This window comes from Mytilus californianus, unplaced genomic scaffold (assembly GCF_021869535.1).
Source record: "Mytilus californianus isolate M0D057914Y unplaced genomic scaffold, xbMytCali1.0.p SCAF_18, whole genome shotgun sequence".
Taxonomy (NCBI): Eukaryota; Metazoa; Mollusca; class Bivalvia; order Mytilida; family Mytilidae; genus Mytilus; species Mytilus californianus.
The window spans coordinates 6,027,422-6,043,596 of record NW_026262666.1 but is presented as its reverse complement, the minus strand read 5'-3'; the positions used below and the strand labels follow the sequence as shown (position 1 = coordinate 6,043,596).

The window sequence follows — 16,175 nt, the reverse complement described above, 5'->3', positions numbered from 1 at the left end:
CACGGGGTAAATGATATACAAAATGTGACAGAATGAAAATTAAAAACTTCAGACTATCAGATCTCAGCCTTCTTTAGGAGCATAACTATTAATTACTGATTCATTTTTTTTATCAGTTATTAAAGCTTGTAAAAAAATAACGTCAGTCACTTGTTATTATAATTCATGATGAAACCTTGTATTCCAATGATTCACAACTTCAACAACAACAAATTGAAAACCAAAACAATTTGTGAATTTTCTATTTAAACTCTACTTTTATTTGTATTTTTAGAAAGAAATAACATACTTGATAGCATATAAAGTATTACTCTCAGGAGCTGTGTGCAGTGGGAGCTCTCTCAGAATAGCAAGCTCATGGTCTGGTCCTCGCACTATGAATTCTTTTGGTTTCCTATTTTTTCTATTTCTTTTTCGCATTACTGCAATGACAAACAATACACTGTAACATTTAATACATATGCTAAAATTTGAAAGGTGCTGATTGGGGTTCAATTAAGAAAGATTATATTAACTTGATACTGTGTGCTCAAGAAAACAATTTAATACAGGTTAATTTCTGAGCATGATTTGTCACAAGGAACTGACAAAAAAACGTTTACAGTAATTTTAAAAACTAAAATCTGGCAGGAATTCTACGTAATCAAAACTCACCATAACATATAACAAACAATAGTACCACGAGGAATACAAACACAAACGACAGAGAAATGACAACAATGGCTACCGTGTCATCTGCTGCCGTAACAACATCTGCAAAATATAAAAGTAAAGTTATATAAGAACAATAGGTAAAAGTTATTATCACCACTAATAAAACTATAACAATGAAGACATTTGGCCATGGTATTATACACAAATGATATAACATTAATTAAATGCATCTACCATGTATTAACATTACAATAAATGTGTCAATAGGACACCATGTCTTGCTTGCACGGTCATTTTCCTTGTTTAATGACCACAGACATCAATCTGCAGATTATCACTTCAATTTGTCTGTTGCAACCAGGTTGTTCATTCCAAGTTCTTCTGCTTCCTCCACCATAATAACAGACTTCATAGTGTCCTAATACTCACTTGGTGTTCGGTTGGGGATTGTCCTTGACCCATTATCAAGGACCAAAACCAACCCTTCACCAAGGACAATGCCCAGCCCAACACCAGGAAAGGACAATCTCAAACCCAACCCATCTATATAGCTGTGTTACCTCTATATGTAAAAGCTGTACTGTTATTACTGAATGGTCCAAGTCCATTAGCATTCTCAGCAGCTACACGGAAGAAGTATTCTTTACCACTGGTTAAAACTCCATCATCAATTACCCAACGAGCTTCAGTTCCATTATATACTTCAGTCCATATCTGGTAGTCTGTACTCCTGGAAAAAAAAATGTGCATGTACTTTATCATTGGAAATTCATTCAAATGCCAACTTTATTAAAATTTCAATTAGTGGGTCAATGTCTGAAGGATTACCAGTATTTGGAAAATACTGTACATGAAAAATGTTTGCAATGTCTTTATTATTGCTACGGGATATGTTTCACACAAATAATGGCTGACATTGTGAATTTCAATAGAATTATGTTAATGTAGTATTTCCTGAAATGGCAAATAATTAATCTCACATTTGCGTCAATTGTACAACAATGCCAATAATAAATGCATGTAATAATTTCTGAATTTACAGTTAATAGTGATCTTACCTAAAAAGATCCCTTGTAATGTATACCATCTTCTATGAAGACCATTCAGATCTCTTCATCACAAATGCTTATCTATACTTGTGTGTAATGTAATGGTTGATAACATCTTCACTATCATCAGAGCTCTAGATCATAAAATTTACTCAGTACTTGGAGTTCAAATAGTGTGCTCGAAAATCCAAATCCAAGCCTTGCAGTCATAAAAATTTTGAGTACCATTTTTCGTACTCAGACTCAGAATTCAACTTATCAAAATATTGGATTTGATGTTTTGTACTCAAGACTACTGAGTAAAATGTAATAACCGAGAACCCAGTATTTTGGTTGGATAATTTAAACCTGCCAATATTTCAAAATCTCCTTGAGGGATTTTAAGTGCAAGAAGACATAATACTCCTTTTATATTGTCATAAGTGTTTTTAATCTATTTCTATATTGTTTGAATGAGTATGTATGTGTTTAAATACCATTTTAACTCATTTGAATGCATGATTTTGAGATGTTCAGTTCAGTTTATACAATAAAGAATTTCAAAATTCAGGTCAACACCTATCTTCAGGGAAATCTCTCCATAAATCGAGAAGGTTAGCAGGTCTGTTAATTCTGAGTCTGATTTGAATAACCCTACTGGAAAGTTTGATTCCCGCAAGATCAAGTTTTTAGTATGATTATCGTACTCAGACTCAGCATTCAACCAATCAAGATACTGGATTTGGAGTATTGAGCATAAATTTTGTACTTCGAGTACTGAGTAAAGTTTTATGACCAAGAGCCCAGGAATGAACTTCACTTCACATCCTTCATTGCTTTACCTTAAAACGAACACTCAACAGAACTCCATAAGGAGTATACTCACCAATAACTTAAATTCAACACTCAATAGAACTCCATAAGGAGTATACTCACCAATACTGCAGTATATAATGGAGGATTGCGGCACCATTGTCATTAGGTTCTGACCATTTAACCTCATACCCTTGACTCGACAAGGATTCTATAATTGGTGGATCTGGGGCACTGGGAATGCTTGCTATAAAAGAGAAAAAGATTATAATACTACAGTAAATTCAGAAATTATTGCAAGATTTTTATAAATGCATGCGCAAATAATGTGACTGGGTGACCATGAGTTTCGCAATAATAAGAACTATATATCTGTTTGCAGATTATCCTGAAATCGCAATAATTAATCTCATATTTCTGTCCATTCTTGGATAATCACAATAATAAATGCACCAAATAATTTCTGAATCTAAAATTCATGGATGCAAAAAAAGAGACAGACAATGGCCAATATATTTGTCCACTATGGACAAAACACGAACAATTGATTCTCATAGCCAGGATGTAAAACACTACATAGAATGTGTCCATAGTACACAGATGCCCCACTCGCACTATAATTTTCTATGTTCAGTGGACCCTGAAATTGGGGTCTAAACTCTAATTTGGCATTAAAATTAGAAAGATCATATCATAGGGAACATGTGTACTAAGTTTCAAGTTGATTGGACTTCAACTTCAGCAAAAAACTACCTTGACCAAAAACTTTAACCTGACTTGACCAAAACTTTAACCTGAAGCGGGACAGACGGACGAACGAACGGACACACAGATCAGAAAACATAATGCCCCCTCCTACTATCGTAGGTGGGGCATAAAAATTGGGTCAAAGGTATTTTCCTTTAGAAATGAACAGCGTCTCCTGAGGAACAAACCAATGTCTTGTAGGCACTGAAATTCACTACTTTATATATTGAAGCAAATGAAATGTTCCAACATTATTTCACTAAAAATAGCTGTTCATATAAGTCAATGACCCCATAACGCATGTAAATGACTTCAAACAGTTGCTTGGCATAGTATCCTCTTCCGCAATTACTGTTGATTCATCATTATTTATTGGATACTGATTGTCATGGAATTCTTGTGTATATGTGAACCACGAACTTAAGTGTTAAACATAATACCATACATATCCTGTGTCCATGCTTTCCAAACTTACACTGTGCCAGGTCCTTTATATTAACTACACTCCCCTCCCTAAACTTACCCTGTGTCATGAACTTAATTTATCTCGAACAGCTCATTCATACATATCAGTCGTGCCTTCATACAAACCACACTCCCGTCCCCATACTTAATGTTGGAAATCACACACAGAAGAATATGTTACCATAATGCCTTATTATTGTATCTTAGGTTGTATACTTGTGATGTTATCTTGTACTTTGGTCATCAATACAAATTAATACAGTTTAGATGTCTTTATTTCTATACATGCAGTTTTAGTAAAAGCACTTTACGATACTTACACTGTGTCCTGAACATAAATCTATCTCCACCGGTCCAATACATTTTAGTGACAGTCCCTTTGTACAAAAGGACCATACGGAAACAGTAATCAGTAGAGGGTTCTAGGTCTGTGAATGTTTTATTGTATGTCTGATTGGATGAAGTGTAATAAGGTAAATCACCCATATTGTTCCAATTAGCCTCATCTGCATAAGGACACTGAAAAAAATAAAAATGTTCAAAGATGTTGACATTTAAATATTTGGTTTGTTAGACTGTTGTTCCTGTCTAATTATATCAAAACTTTATGTAAATGATGTTTCAGAGTTGTAGTCATTATGCAAATTATGATGTTTATAAAATTACTGTATGGTAATTTAAATTTCTGCATTGTAAGCATTCTTATTTATTTAACATAAAATTAAATTACTGTGGATTCATTCACTTTTGTGGGTATCATTTTTTCTTGGATTGAGGAAAACTTTATTTTCATGGATATTTGATTTCTTTGGTTTTCCCGAAGTCTGTAAACAAGCCCATAGGAAAATTGTATGTAGCTGAACATTTAAAGTCATGTTTTACCAGTACCTAATAAACCAACGAAAATGTGTATCCCACAAGGAATAATGAATCAACACCAGTTGAAACATGTTCATTTTTGTTCAATTGGCCATTTCAGAATCTAAAGGACTATGGGTAATTTTATTGTCCGTACCCCATTGTTTAGGACGCTTTGTTGTACACTTTTGAAAAAATTACCCAGAATGCATTAGACTCTAAAATGGCAAATTGATTCCTTGATTGATGACTAACCTTTATGTACTGAAACTTGGCTATTTCCACACTTCCATCAGAGGGTGATGTCCAACTTAAGGTTAAATTATGTCTTGCAGACGACAGTAGAGTTATGTCCCTTGGTAGTTCAAATGTTCTTATGGTTTTGGGATCACTTGTATTGAAAATCTTCTGTTCGGAGTTGGCAGTCTTTACCTGAAAGTTGATTCCTAGAGATTGAAAAACTTCAAAAAGACAAATGTTACAGTGAGATCTCATCTATCTTCAAAATTAACTTTTACATTCCCTTATCTATACAGTAGCCTATAATAAAAGCCTGGTATCTTTGATGAATTTTTACTATAGATGATACTGTAAATTAAGAAATTATTGCGATGTTTTTATTATTGCGAAAAATGCGATAGGGTTATAATCGCAATAATTTAAACTCGCATTTTAAAATTTTTTATATTAATTAAACAGGATTTTTCTCAATATCGCAATTTTAATCTAAAATGACAAAATCGCAATAATAAATGCACGCAATAATTTCTGAATTTACAGTAGTTACAATTTTAGAAATTTTTACTGTTTCTTCGAGGAGCTAAAATTCCATGGCTTAATAAATAGCAAAGCAAAGTTATCTTTTTTCAAGGTTGACTTTTAAGTCGATGCTAAGAGAATGAACATTTTCACATTGAAACATTTCATGAACAGTATTCTTAAGCTTTATATCAAAACAAAAAGTAAACAAACGAATATGTATATTTATCAAATTATTTGGTTGTATGCATTGAATGGATGACCTCTAAATGCTGTTTAGTTATTTGTGTCCTTGACCTCTAACTGACATGTACCCAACATCTCAGTTTATTTTTTATTATAATTTACCTCAATAGTGTAATCTTGATTTGGCAGTAAGTTTGATATAATGTGCTCATAGACATTCTGATCATGTGATACATTGACGTCTACTTCTGCCCTCAAGAATCCTTTGCCTTTCGGCGTTGACCAGTGTATGGCGTAGACCAAATCTTCTGGAGGACCGTTTGAGACAGTGGGTCTAGACCATTTCACATTAATCTGTTCCGGAGATGTTCCAATCAAAGATTCTATTGTCGCTTTGTAAGGCACTGGAATAAAAATGATAACAATACTGCTTAAATGCTAAAATGAGGTCTGAGGGAATTATATCATTTTAAGATTACCAGGTGATTCGATTCTAATATACTACACAATTATTCCATTCAAAAACATAAGTGTTTGCATGCAAAATCTGCAAAGGTTATCACAAAGGAGACTAACTTTTTTTGTTTTTGTGATTATAACAGTGTAAGCGTATTTTCATTCCGCCGTGTATTTATTCCGGGTAACTGTTTTTCACTAGAGAATATTGGATGTAAATAGTGTGAAAGCGTCGATCTTGATATCGTTGTTTTGTTTATATTATACCGGTTTATTGTTTACATAAATGGGTTAAAATTAAAAGGATTTTCAAGGAACCAGTTTAATTAATCTGAGTCAATCTAGTAAATAATATTGATGATAATGAGGAGGATGTTTTTATAACTCAAAATACTTTATCAATGATCAGGACATTGAACATGATATAAACCAAATTTAAAGAGCAGATTTGTTCTTACATAAAGTTGACATAGAAGATATGATTTTATATCCAAGCAAATACACAGAAAAACTTCGGCAATCCAGTAAAAATAAATATTTTTCAATAAGTGACAATTTAAAAGCATATGATTTGATAGATTTGCATAGAAAAATTATTTAAATCTTATTCGTTAATAAGCATTATTGTGTTTATATCGTGCCTTCAAAATGAGTACTAATCACTTCATCAATGTATGGATCTAAAGCACTGGTGTAATTAATCCCGGTATAAAATAACTAGTGCAATCATTCCGGTACAAAATCACTAGTGTAATCATTCATTGTTTAAAAACACTAGTGTGTACATTCCTTGGATGAAAACTCTCCACTTTTTACATAAATCAACTATGCAAGTTTCAAATACACTAAAAACTATAAAGCCACATTTTATATATATTTCCCCTTCAAAAAACCCATTTTAGAACCTTATAATGACTGGTGGATGTTTTACACTGGACCCAGATAGAAAAACCTAGTGAATTTTCGTTGGTGGATAAAAATCACTGGGGATTTTCTTCCGCCAGATAAAGTACACTGGCGGAATCAAACAACTGTTACACAATTACAGCAACAAATAGAGATTGTGTCATTACAAAGTTACCCTAATGTGCGACCTTTAAGTTACTCTAATGTGCGACCTTTAAAATAACAGTGCATACAAATTTAAAGGGGAAAACAAAACAAGTATTAAATGTGAAAAAAGACACAATCTGCATTGTAAAATATGGTTATAAAAATAAGAAGATGTGGTACGATTGCCAATGTGAAAACTCTCAAACAAAGACCAAATGACATAGTAGTTAACAACTATAGGTCACGATACGGCCTTCAAAAATGAGCAAAACCCATATGTTCATATGCATGTTCAAAGCAAGCAACCTGTAATCCTGTGGTTCTCTTTCCTTACTATATGCCATATTTGTTTGTTGTTTTAGCATACATCAGACTATTCAACAGCTTTCACATATACTCAGGCCTTGTATAACATACCATAAAGTATGGGTTTTTGCTCATTGTTGAAGGCCATATATGTTGAAACTATGAACAAGTGTATGATCTAAGACAGAAAGATTCCCTTTGTGGATTTATTTACATTATACATAAACATGAATCACCAAAAATATTGGATAGTACAACAGACTACACCAAGCTCCCTCGAAAAAAATAGACATAAATTTTACATGCTGCTGAAATTCACCCACAGGAACTTACCTTAAAGAAATCAAATATTAACAGCAATAAGTGTCCTTTCCTTGATATAAACAGTGTTACACCAGAAACCAAAAATTTACAACAAAAGGGATGATTTTTCTTTCCCTATTGTTAATTTTCCTTTTTTGGACAGTGATGTTCCTCTGGCACCATCTTATGGTGTTTATATATCAAAACTCATTCCTTAAGTCAGGGAATTCGTTCCCACAAATCACTTAAAACCTTTACTAAATTTTTCCATATATACAAAGATTTGGTTTGCAAGTTTGGCTGTACCTGTAGAAAAGTTATTTCAGACAGAATAGCACATTCTAAATTTTACTGTGATGTTGTTTACCCAGCCCAGAAATTTATATACGATCAGGGTATACTTATCAATCCTTTAAATAAACTTATCCTAAAAAGTTACCAATTCAACACTGTAATTAGATCTCTGAATATTGTTTTATTGGTATAAATATTGATTTTACTATCAGTAAATTAAAATCATACTAAATAGTTTTGTTATGCACATATGTACTGTAACGGTACTACAATCTGTTAATACCTTAATTTTGGCATTGCACAAGGTCATGTTTTTCTCTGACTGTTAATGACGTCTTTACACTAAATCCATTGGATGTTGGATGAGAACTGATTGATGTTTTAGTCTTTGATACATGATTTTTTTTAATAGTTGTTACTGGCTTTGAAATAGCTGTCAGTAACTGTGAGTACTCTCAGATCTGTACTTAGTGTCCTTTTTGTTGTTAGGGATGAGGGATGGATAAATACTCTGCCACGTCTGCTTTTCTGCTTTGTATTGATCTAATGAGTTAAGCCTTTTTCAACTGATTTTTATTATTAGTTCTTATGTTGTGCTGTTACGCCACTGTCCCAGGTTAGGGGGAGAGTTGAGCGCTCACAAACATGTTTAACCCCACCACATTCTTTATGTGCCTGTCCCAATTCAAGAGCCTTTGTTTCAGTGGTTGTCGTTGGTTCATGTCTGTCATATTTGTTTTTTTTCGTAAATTGTTTTGTTATAATTAGGCCGTTAGTTTTCTCAATTGAATTGTTTCATATTTTTTATGTCAGGGACTTTTATAGCTGACTAGCCGGTATGGATTTTTTTCATTGTTGAAGGCCGCAGGGTTGCCTATAATTGCTTACATCCACTTTATCTGACCTTTGGTGGATAATTGTCTCATTGGCAATCATACCTCATCTCCTTATTTCTATATAAATACAAAATATACAAAAACAAGCAGAGAATAAAACATGGTCAAAATAGCCCAATTTAGTACATTTTTTTACTAGGTACAGGAAAGTTTTCAATATAGGTAAGGTACATGGTACTTGTATTATTCAAAGCTGTAAAATGATTCTAGACGTCAAGGTTTAGGTAAAATCATGTTGCTGGGTAGCTGTCCTACATAGTGTTGCCTTAATGTTTCACAAACAGCAATTGCAACAAACATAGTCCATTTTTGAACAACTAGAAATCAATCATGTGTTAGTCTTTCAATTTCATTTTACAGAAAAAAAATTAAAATATCAAATATATCTGAACAAACCTCCTGCTCTGGTCTGGAATACTGTTGGAGAACTGAGAACCTCAGATAAATACTCTGTGTAGTAGTTGCTAACAGCCCCATGCACTATGTACATTGTAAATGGCTGTAGCTTGGTCAGAGTCATAGTGTTGTTGTAAGAGGCCTGAAATGTAACAATAGTCACAAATGAACATACCAATTAATACATATAAACAAATGTATACAGCCAAACCTCTTTAACACAAAGTCAAAGGGACTGGACAAAAGTATTTGACTTATAACCTGAGGTTCAACTATCCGAGGTTGAGTGTGTTGTAATAAACTTTGAATGCATGAAACAAGGTATCAGATTTGTGTAACAAGATATTTTTAACAATGTGCCTTTTTTGATATGGGAGTTTATGACTGTGTATAAACATGGACCAGAGCCGGTTATGTAATATCCTTGTATGTTTACAAAGCACGATTGAGTATACTAAGTAGCTCTTTCCACTTAATTTCTTTCCGAAAATATTCGAAATGAACGTTAGATAAAGGTTTCAATGATAATTTTAGTATTTTTGAAGGATTCAGATGCATAATTAAATCTTTATTACTACCTTTTTAAATTTTTCATCAAATCATATTTATATAGGTATTTATGATAATTTAAATCTTTTCGACTAAAAAATTAAATTAATTAGATGCAAACCACTGAAACTTAAGAAAAATAACTTTAAATAGACCGATCAATGTCCGGTACAAAATAGTTTACCTGTCGCCTAAACAAGTAAATTTCAGCTGTCGGACAACTAATTAACCTTGAATGTAATGAGAGGGTATTAAAGTAAGGTTTGTTTTGGTAGTACTTATTCATCATGTCATTTTTATGACCGTAAATGTGTGGCTGTTTAAAAAAAAGGTCGAGTCAAATGAATCGTATGAACTTCCAATTTTTTTCTGAATTATGTTAGAATGGCAAACCCATGTTATATGTCAGTTTCAGGCTCAGCACAACATGTCAATTATATAATTTATCTGACAAGTTCAGACAATACGACCGTTTTGAAAGCCTTGCTTTGCATTCATTTTTTGTAAATTGTCATAATTGTCAAAAGTCTTATAATTATTGTTATTAATGAATCTTAATTCAAACAATTCATGTATTAATCTCGGCTTGAATCATTCTAATTTGTTTCGTTTACAGCTTACCTCAGACATACATCCACTGCCAGCAGAACCACATGGCTGGGTCCCTGCTTTATAATATACTGAGTACTTAGTATCAGGAACAGAGATACCAGTACAGGACAATGGCCATGTGATGGGTTTTAGCTCTAATTCAATGGTCTGGTTTGTTTTTTGTATCAAGGTAACAGAACCTTTATATGGTTGAGGATAAAGACATTCTGTAGCTAGAATATAAGAAACGTTAATAAATTTCTACATATCATTTTTTGAGATATGAAAGTTTGATCAAAATTTATCAATTAAGAGAGACCTGATTTTGATAACAAAACCTAAAACAATTAAATCAAGGACTTACCCAGATAATAAGCAAAGTAATCTCCCTTATTTGTTTCTTAAATGACAAAAATAATTTCAGATAAAAATTCAGCACTGCAAATTTTATAATTTTCTGTCAAATCAAGTTTCTTGCAATATATTATTTCTTTAATAAAAAAAAGCTGCAGATGCTTAATTAAACTTTGTGATAATATTATGAAGAAAAACAACAAAAGTGTTGTTCGGTTGATACATTGACTATATACTGCGATTTCTTCCTCAAATACATCCACATAGAATTCTTTTTTCCAATGACAGGTTCATCATACTTACAAGGTAAAGGTTGGAGATGTGTCCCGTATCCAATTATATCGTGAACTTCTCCTATACTCTTTGTTGTAACAATACTTGTCTGTTTATCCATTATGTATAATAACTTCTCCGTTTTGTTGTACCAATAAATATTTGAATGATCAACTGTCAAACTGTCTGGTGGAAAACCTAAAAGAAAGTTTACAAGTTTGAATAAAACCAAACACGAGGGAAATTCCATGATGCAGCACTCCAACCATATATGTTAAATATAAAAAAGACATCAAAATGTCAACTAAATTTAAATAACATATGGAAAGTTCAGGTGATTAAAATCTGTAAAAGTTTATTTATTTTTGTCTATGAAATCAAAAATTCTTGTGGATTCTGAAAAGTTCCAGGCATTGATTCCTGAAATATATGTCTTTTAATTCTTATTTGAGGTCATATTTTGATGAAATTTTTACTGTTAAACTCATAAATGTGTTCAATTTTTTAAGGTTACTATGAAATAATTTCATGACATGACTTTACTGACAAATCATTATTTATATACAAATATTGAAATTAAGTGTCATTTTTTCTTGTATAGAGCTATGATTTCTTTTCAAGCAGAAATTTGCATTTCCTTAAAACAGTAATTTTGTTTTAAAGTATATGTATAAAGCATTAATATGTTACATGATTATTGCAAGAAACTGTAGACATTTCTGTATTTAATGGCAATAATTTCATTTAATTTAATAAGAAATAACTTAAGTAGAATTTTTATAAAATGTGTTTTTATATGTAATATATAGCAGAATTTTCAAATGGTGAACACTTTTGACCTCTGTATAAATGTAGGCTAAGAAAAAGAACAAACCTTTCTTGCTGGCAGAAGTTTGACTGGTTACAGATTTACAGTAGCATCCATTTATATCTGTAGCTATGATGGATTTTGTTCCTTCATTATAAAACAAAATTTCAGTCTTTACGTCCTCAGTGTTATCTAAAGCTATTCTACTTCCTGGTTGGAAAGAAGCTGAGCAATTACAACTAGGAGCCTCTCTTTTATTTCTGGCATTACTAAATAATGGTTTGACCTTGTGGTCTGGACCCATCTTGTACAACTCAGAATGGCTGTCACTAGTATCCGATTCCGTCCATGCTATAGTACTGAAAAAACACATTTGTTAGAAAATTTTCATTATAAAGTTGAAAGCTGTGCTGAAATAGTTAATAGCTGCTAGTCATTTGTACAAGACCAATTTATTACCCATCCTATTGTCCTCATGTCTATCAATTTGCATAGAAGAAACCACTGATTTCAGAATATCAAAATTTTGTGTGGCCACATTGTCTTCATTTAATTAGTATGCAGGAAATTTTAAAGACTACACCGGTCATAAAATGGCCACATTTTGAAATTGATTTTCTTTTCTTTTTCGTTTACCGATAGAAAAAAAAACAAATTACTATTTAAAAACATGGCGAGTATCCCATGACCATACTGTGAAAAATGATGATGATGGATTGCAAAGACAAATATTACATGCTGTCAGGACAAGGACATCTTAATGATTGATTGATTGCTTTAACGTGCAGTGGCAAATATTTCATGCATGTTCAAGATGAAGAAGGTTAATGAGCTATGAATATGAATCCTGCTTTATATCAGACCAACATGCCGAGCTATATATTCATGGTGCTAGTTCACAAGGTAACAATCTGAAGAAAGACTAATAACCCTACCCCGACACATTATGCTGATGCTGTGCCGACCAGTCTTTTCTTTCACGCCGAATAAAATGCTGCAGTCTTGGTGCAGAACTAGGAAATCTCAATTTTTTTACCTAGCCATTTTTGAATCTACAACCTAACACAATTGAGGTGTAATGCTAATACAAGACCACCAAGACAATTTTTGCATTCTGAGAATTTTCAAAATTTGTCATTTTAAAATTTAACCAAAAGAAATGGTGATTAAGCTATATAATTACCTTGTATGAGGATCGGTAACTATACTGTTAATAATACCATCTCTTGTCTGTAGTTTATAACCTATACGCTGATCCAGTGAGAATGTGATTATTGAACTTGTAGACTGTGATGAGTTGACCTCTACAATAAACAATGACCGTCTAATCCAATCTACAGCAAGGTCAGTTACTTTTCCCTCCAATTCTAAAAGCTAAAATAAACAAATGAATGTCATTACAGATATTACTTTATTTCTTATTATGGATGGACAGGCAGAAATGTACAAACTGAATTGACTGTACCAGAAACCAATTATAACTAGGTACAACTAAGAAATGTGATTGATTTCACAAAAGGATACCCTGTCATGCAAATTTATTATCTCCCCTTTAATATAGCAATATCTTAGCTGAATAATCTCCCCCTTCAACCAGTTTGACAGGCATTATATTCTACTATGCTCATCATCATGAAGTGTTCTACAACTGTGTAAAGTTTAATCAATATCTGTTCAGCTTTTTTGGAGGAGTTAAATTTACAAAGAACAGAATGACAGATGGATGGACAGACAGACAAACAGGGTGAATGCTATATACCCTCAACTATTTGTTTAGGGTACAATAAAGAAATCCTAATGTGTTCATTGATTGTTGTTTGCTGAACATACAGTGGCAAATATTTCATGCATAGCCAAAAAGCTGTGTAAACCAATTTATTTTCGTTTTTTGTTTTGTACAAAAATCTGAAAGTTAGTTTTCTCTTTTGAATTGGTTTACATTTGTCATTTAGGGACCTTTTATAGCTTATTAAGTGGTATGGGTTTTGTTCATTGTTGAAGGTCATATGGTGACCATTAGTTGTTAACTCCTATGTCATTTGGTCTCTGGTAGAGAGTTTTCTCATTTGCAATCAAACCACATCTTCTTATTTTTATAATAGTAAAAATTTGATAGAAGTTGAATAAAATCATCTCTGTTAACAGGAACCTATTATAGAGGGGCCTGATGGGTTATTTTCGTTCTTCGTGATCGGCGCATTTTCACTATCGTGATCCGTTTTTCTACAGATTTATTTTTTTTTTATATTTTCGTGATCCGTGATCATGGAAATTTATTTTCTGTGAATCGTGATTGACAAAAAAATCAACTCGTGAATCGTGATGAGACCCCCCCCCCCCCCCCCCCCCCATCAGGCCCCTCATTATAATACTAATAAATTGATGAAGTTACCTTTTTTTGTCCCTGTTTACTATGTTCCTTCAGCAGGTTATTTTTATCAACCCAGAACAACCTATTTTCCTGGGCCAGGTACGTGGCAACCATTGGTGATACAACAGGCTCTAATACAACTGTCTTATTACCGACACTGTCAACTTCCTCTATTAATATTTGATTGGCTGATATTACTAGTAACTTAGGAACAGGATTAACAGCTAAAAATCGAACAAAATAGAAATATTATAAATACATGAGGTTAATGTTTGCAATTTCCATAAATAAATTGTATTTTGTGATTTATTTAGTGTTCTGAAAATAAATTTTAAAGTTTGTCAATACGAGCAACAAAGCAAAAAAGGAATATATTTTTCTATGACGCATGCACCACTAACTTCTGTTAACAGGTTTGATATTACAAGACTCACAATCTTATTAAAGAGCAAACGCCCAGTCAGACTTGGTTCTTTGTCCTTTATACATGTACATCATACATTGATTGATCCATCTATTGGTCTTTAACACCACTTTCAGCACTATTGTGCTATTTCGTGGCAGTCAGTTTTTATTGGTGGAGGAAGCCTGATTGCTGGAGAGAATCATCCACCTTCGGAAGAAAAACTGACAATCCTAGTGAATTAAGATTGGAGTTGAGGTACCTGCCACCTGCCAGTTTGGAACTGATACAATAGTTTCACTACTTAGACCCCTCATACACTGAGGCCCCTATATTCCATACAAGAATTACATTTATCTCATCTGCCCTCTATCACTTACCATCAGCTTCAGCAGATACCAGATCAGTTTTGGGTCCACATCCTTTTTGTGTACAAGCTGATACCTACAAATAATTATTAACACACATTGTTATTGACTTGAAAATGAAATATGTATTATTTCTTTTCTTACTAGTCAAGTCCAAATTGGAATTTATCAATTACAATGGTTGCACCCAAGTTTTGCACCAGGACATTTTAGAAATAATCAATTCCAAAATCATTTTGGGAATAAAAAAATTGTGCAAAAAACAATTGAAAGTTTCTGATCTTAATGCTAATTTTGAGTCAGTCTTTATAGTCTAGATAACAGAAATATTTAAAACTTGCTCACCTGAAAAAAATAAGTCATACCAGGTTGAAGACTTGGTAGATTAAAATATCTCACAGTACTTTGTACTGATGTTGTGTTTTTATTATTTTCGTCTCCATTTTTCCATGAATAGATCTTGAAATCCGTAATTATTCCATTTAAAAGTTTAGGTAATGTCCAACGGAAATCTGCAGCAAGAGAATTTTCTGAGGTCATTGATTCCTTATGCTGGGTCACATAAACTCTTGGAGTTAATGGTTTACTGGGAACTGAAATATATAACACCTTGATTACCATATATAGTATTATTTTCATATTTAGAGATAAACATTTAAAAAATACACATGAGTCAATACAATATGTTTAGCATTAAATCACACCAAGTCAACAAAAATAGTGAATAAATTTTGTCATGTCAAAACATATAACATATATAATATATAATAGAGTATGTATTTTTGAAATTTATGAATAGGGTTAGGTACTGGATGTCTCAGGTGCTCATCCCTACCATAAAGAGATTGAAGTGCCACACACCCCTACTTTAGGTATTTATTTACTTACCAGACATTGGTGTATTGATATCAGCCACAGTAACTGGACCATAACCCCAGTGGGTGTAAGCTCTGAGTGTAACGGTCATCTCTGTATAAGCTGATATATTAGACAATTCGATAAAATTCTTTGTGGTTTGCTGTAAATACAGATTAATCTTTTATTTTATTTAAAATATAATTTTATAGCTATCCTTCACTCCTTGGCTTTTGTATTAATTTTGCTAATGTAAATCTCAATAGTGTTTTGTAGAATAAGATAACACGATGCAATGGCTGATTTCAACTGTGTAAATGAATATTAATTGGTCAAATGTAAAGACGGATTTTCAGCTAAAATTTTCAATCATACTTTCTTAATATTGC

General features: G+C 32.6%; 1 protein-coding gene across 1 annotated transcript in view; it reads right to left on the bottom strand.

The window, feature by feature from the left end:
* LOC127726614 (proto-oncogene tyrosine-protein kinase ROS-like) overlaps nucleotides 1-16,175 on the bottom strand; it is an 89,653-nt gene that overhangs the window by 13,294 nt on the left and 60,184 nt on the right. Inside the window, exons 15-30 of the mRNA XM_052234032.1 lie at nucleotides 15,820-15,949; nucleotides 15,277-15,524; nucleotides 14,944-15,007; nucleotides 14,182-14,384; nucleotides 12,973-13,163; nucleotides 11,856-12,148; nucleotides 11,012-11,179; nucleotides 10,385-10,587; nucleotides 9,215-9,356; nucleotides 5,673-5,914; nucleotides 4,821-4,997; nucleotides 4,028-4,226; nucleotides 2,619-2,742; nucleotides 1,215-1,384; nucleotides 655-753; nucleotides 290-422 (exon numbers count right to left, since the gene is read on the bottom strand). Of these exons, the coding sequence (XP_052089992.1) occupies nucleotides 290-422; nucleotides 655-753; nucleotides 1,215-1,384; nucleotides 2,619-2,742; nucleotides 4,028-4,226; nucleotides 4,821-4,997; nucleotides 5,673-5,914; nucleotides 9,215-9,356; nucleotides 10,385-10,587; nucleotides 11,012-11,179; nucleotides 11,856-12,148; nucleotides 12,973-13,163; nucleotides 14,182-14,384; nucleotides 14,944-15,007; nucleotides 15,277-15,524; nucleotides 15,820-15,949 (2,786 nt within the window). The remainder of the gene's footprint in view (nucleotides 1-289; nucleotides 423-654; nucleotides 754-1,214; nucleotides 1,385-2,618; nucleotides 2,743-4,027; nucleotides 4,227-4,820; nucleotides 4,998-5,672; nucleotides 5,915-9,214; nucleotides 9,357-10,384; nucleotides 10,588-11,011; nucleotides 11,180-11,855; nucleotides 12,149-12,972; nucleotides 13,164-14,181; nucleotides 14,385-14,943; nucleotides 15,008-15,276; nucleotides 15,525-15,819; nucleotides 15,950-16,175) is intronic.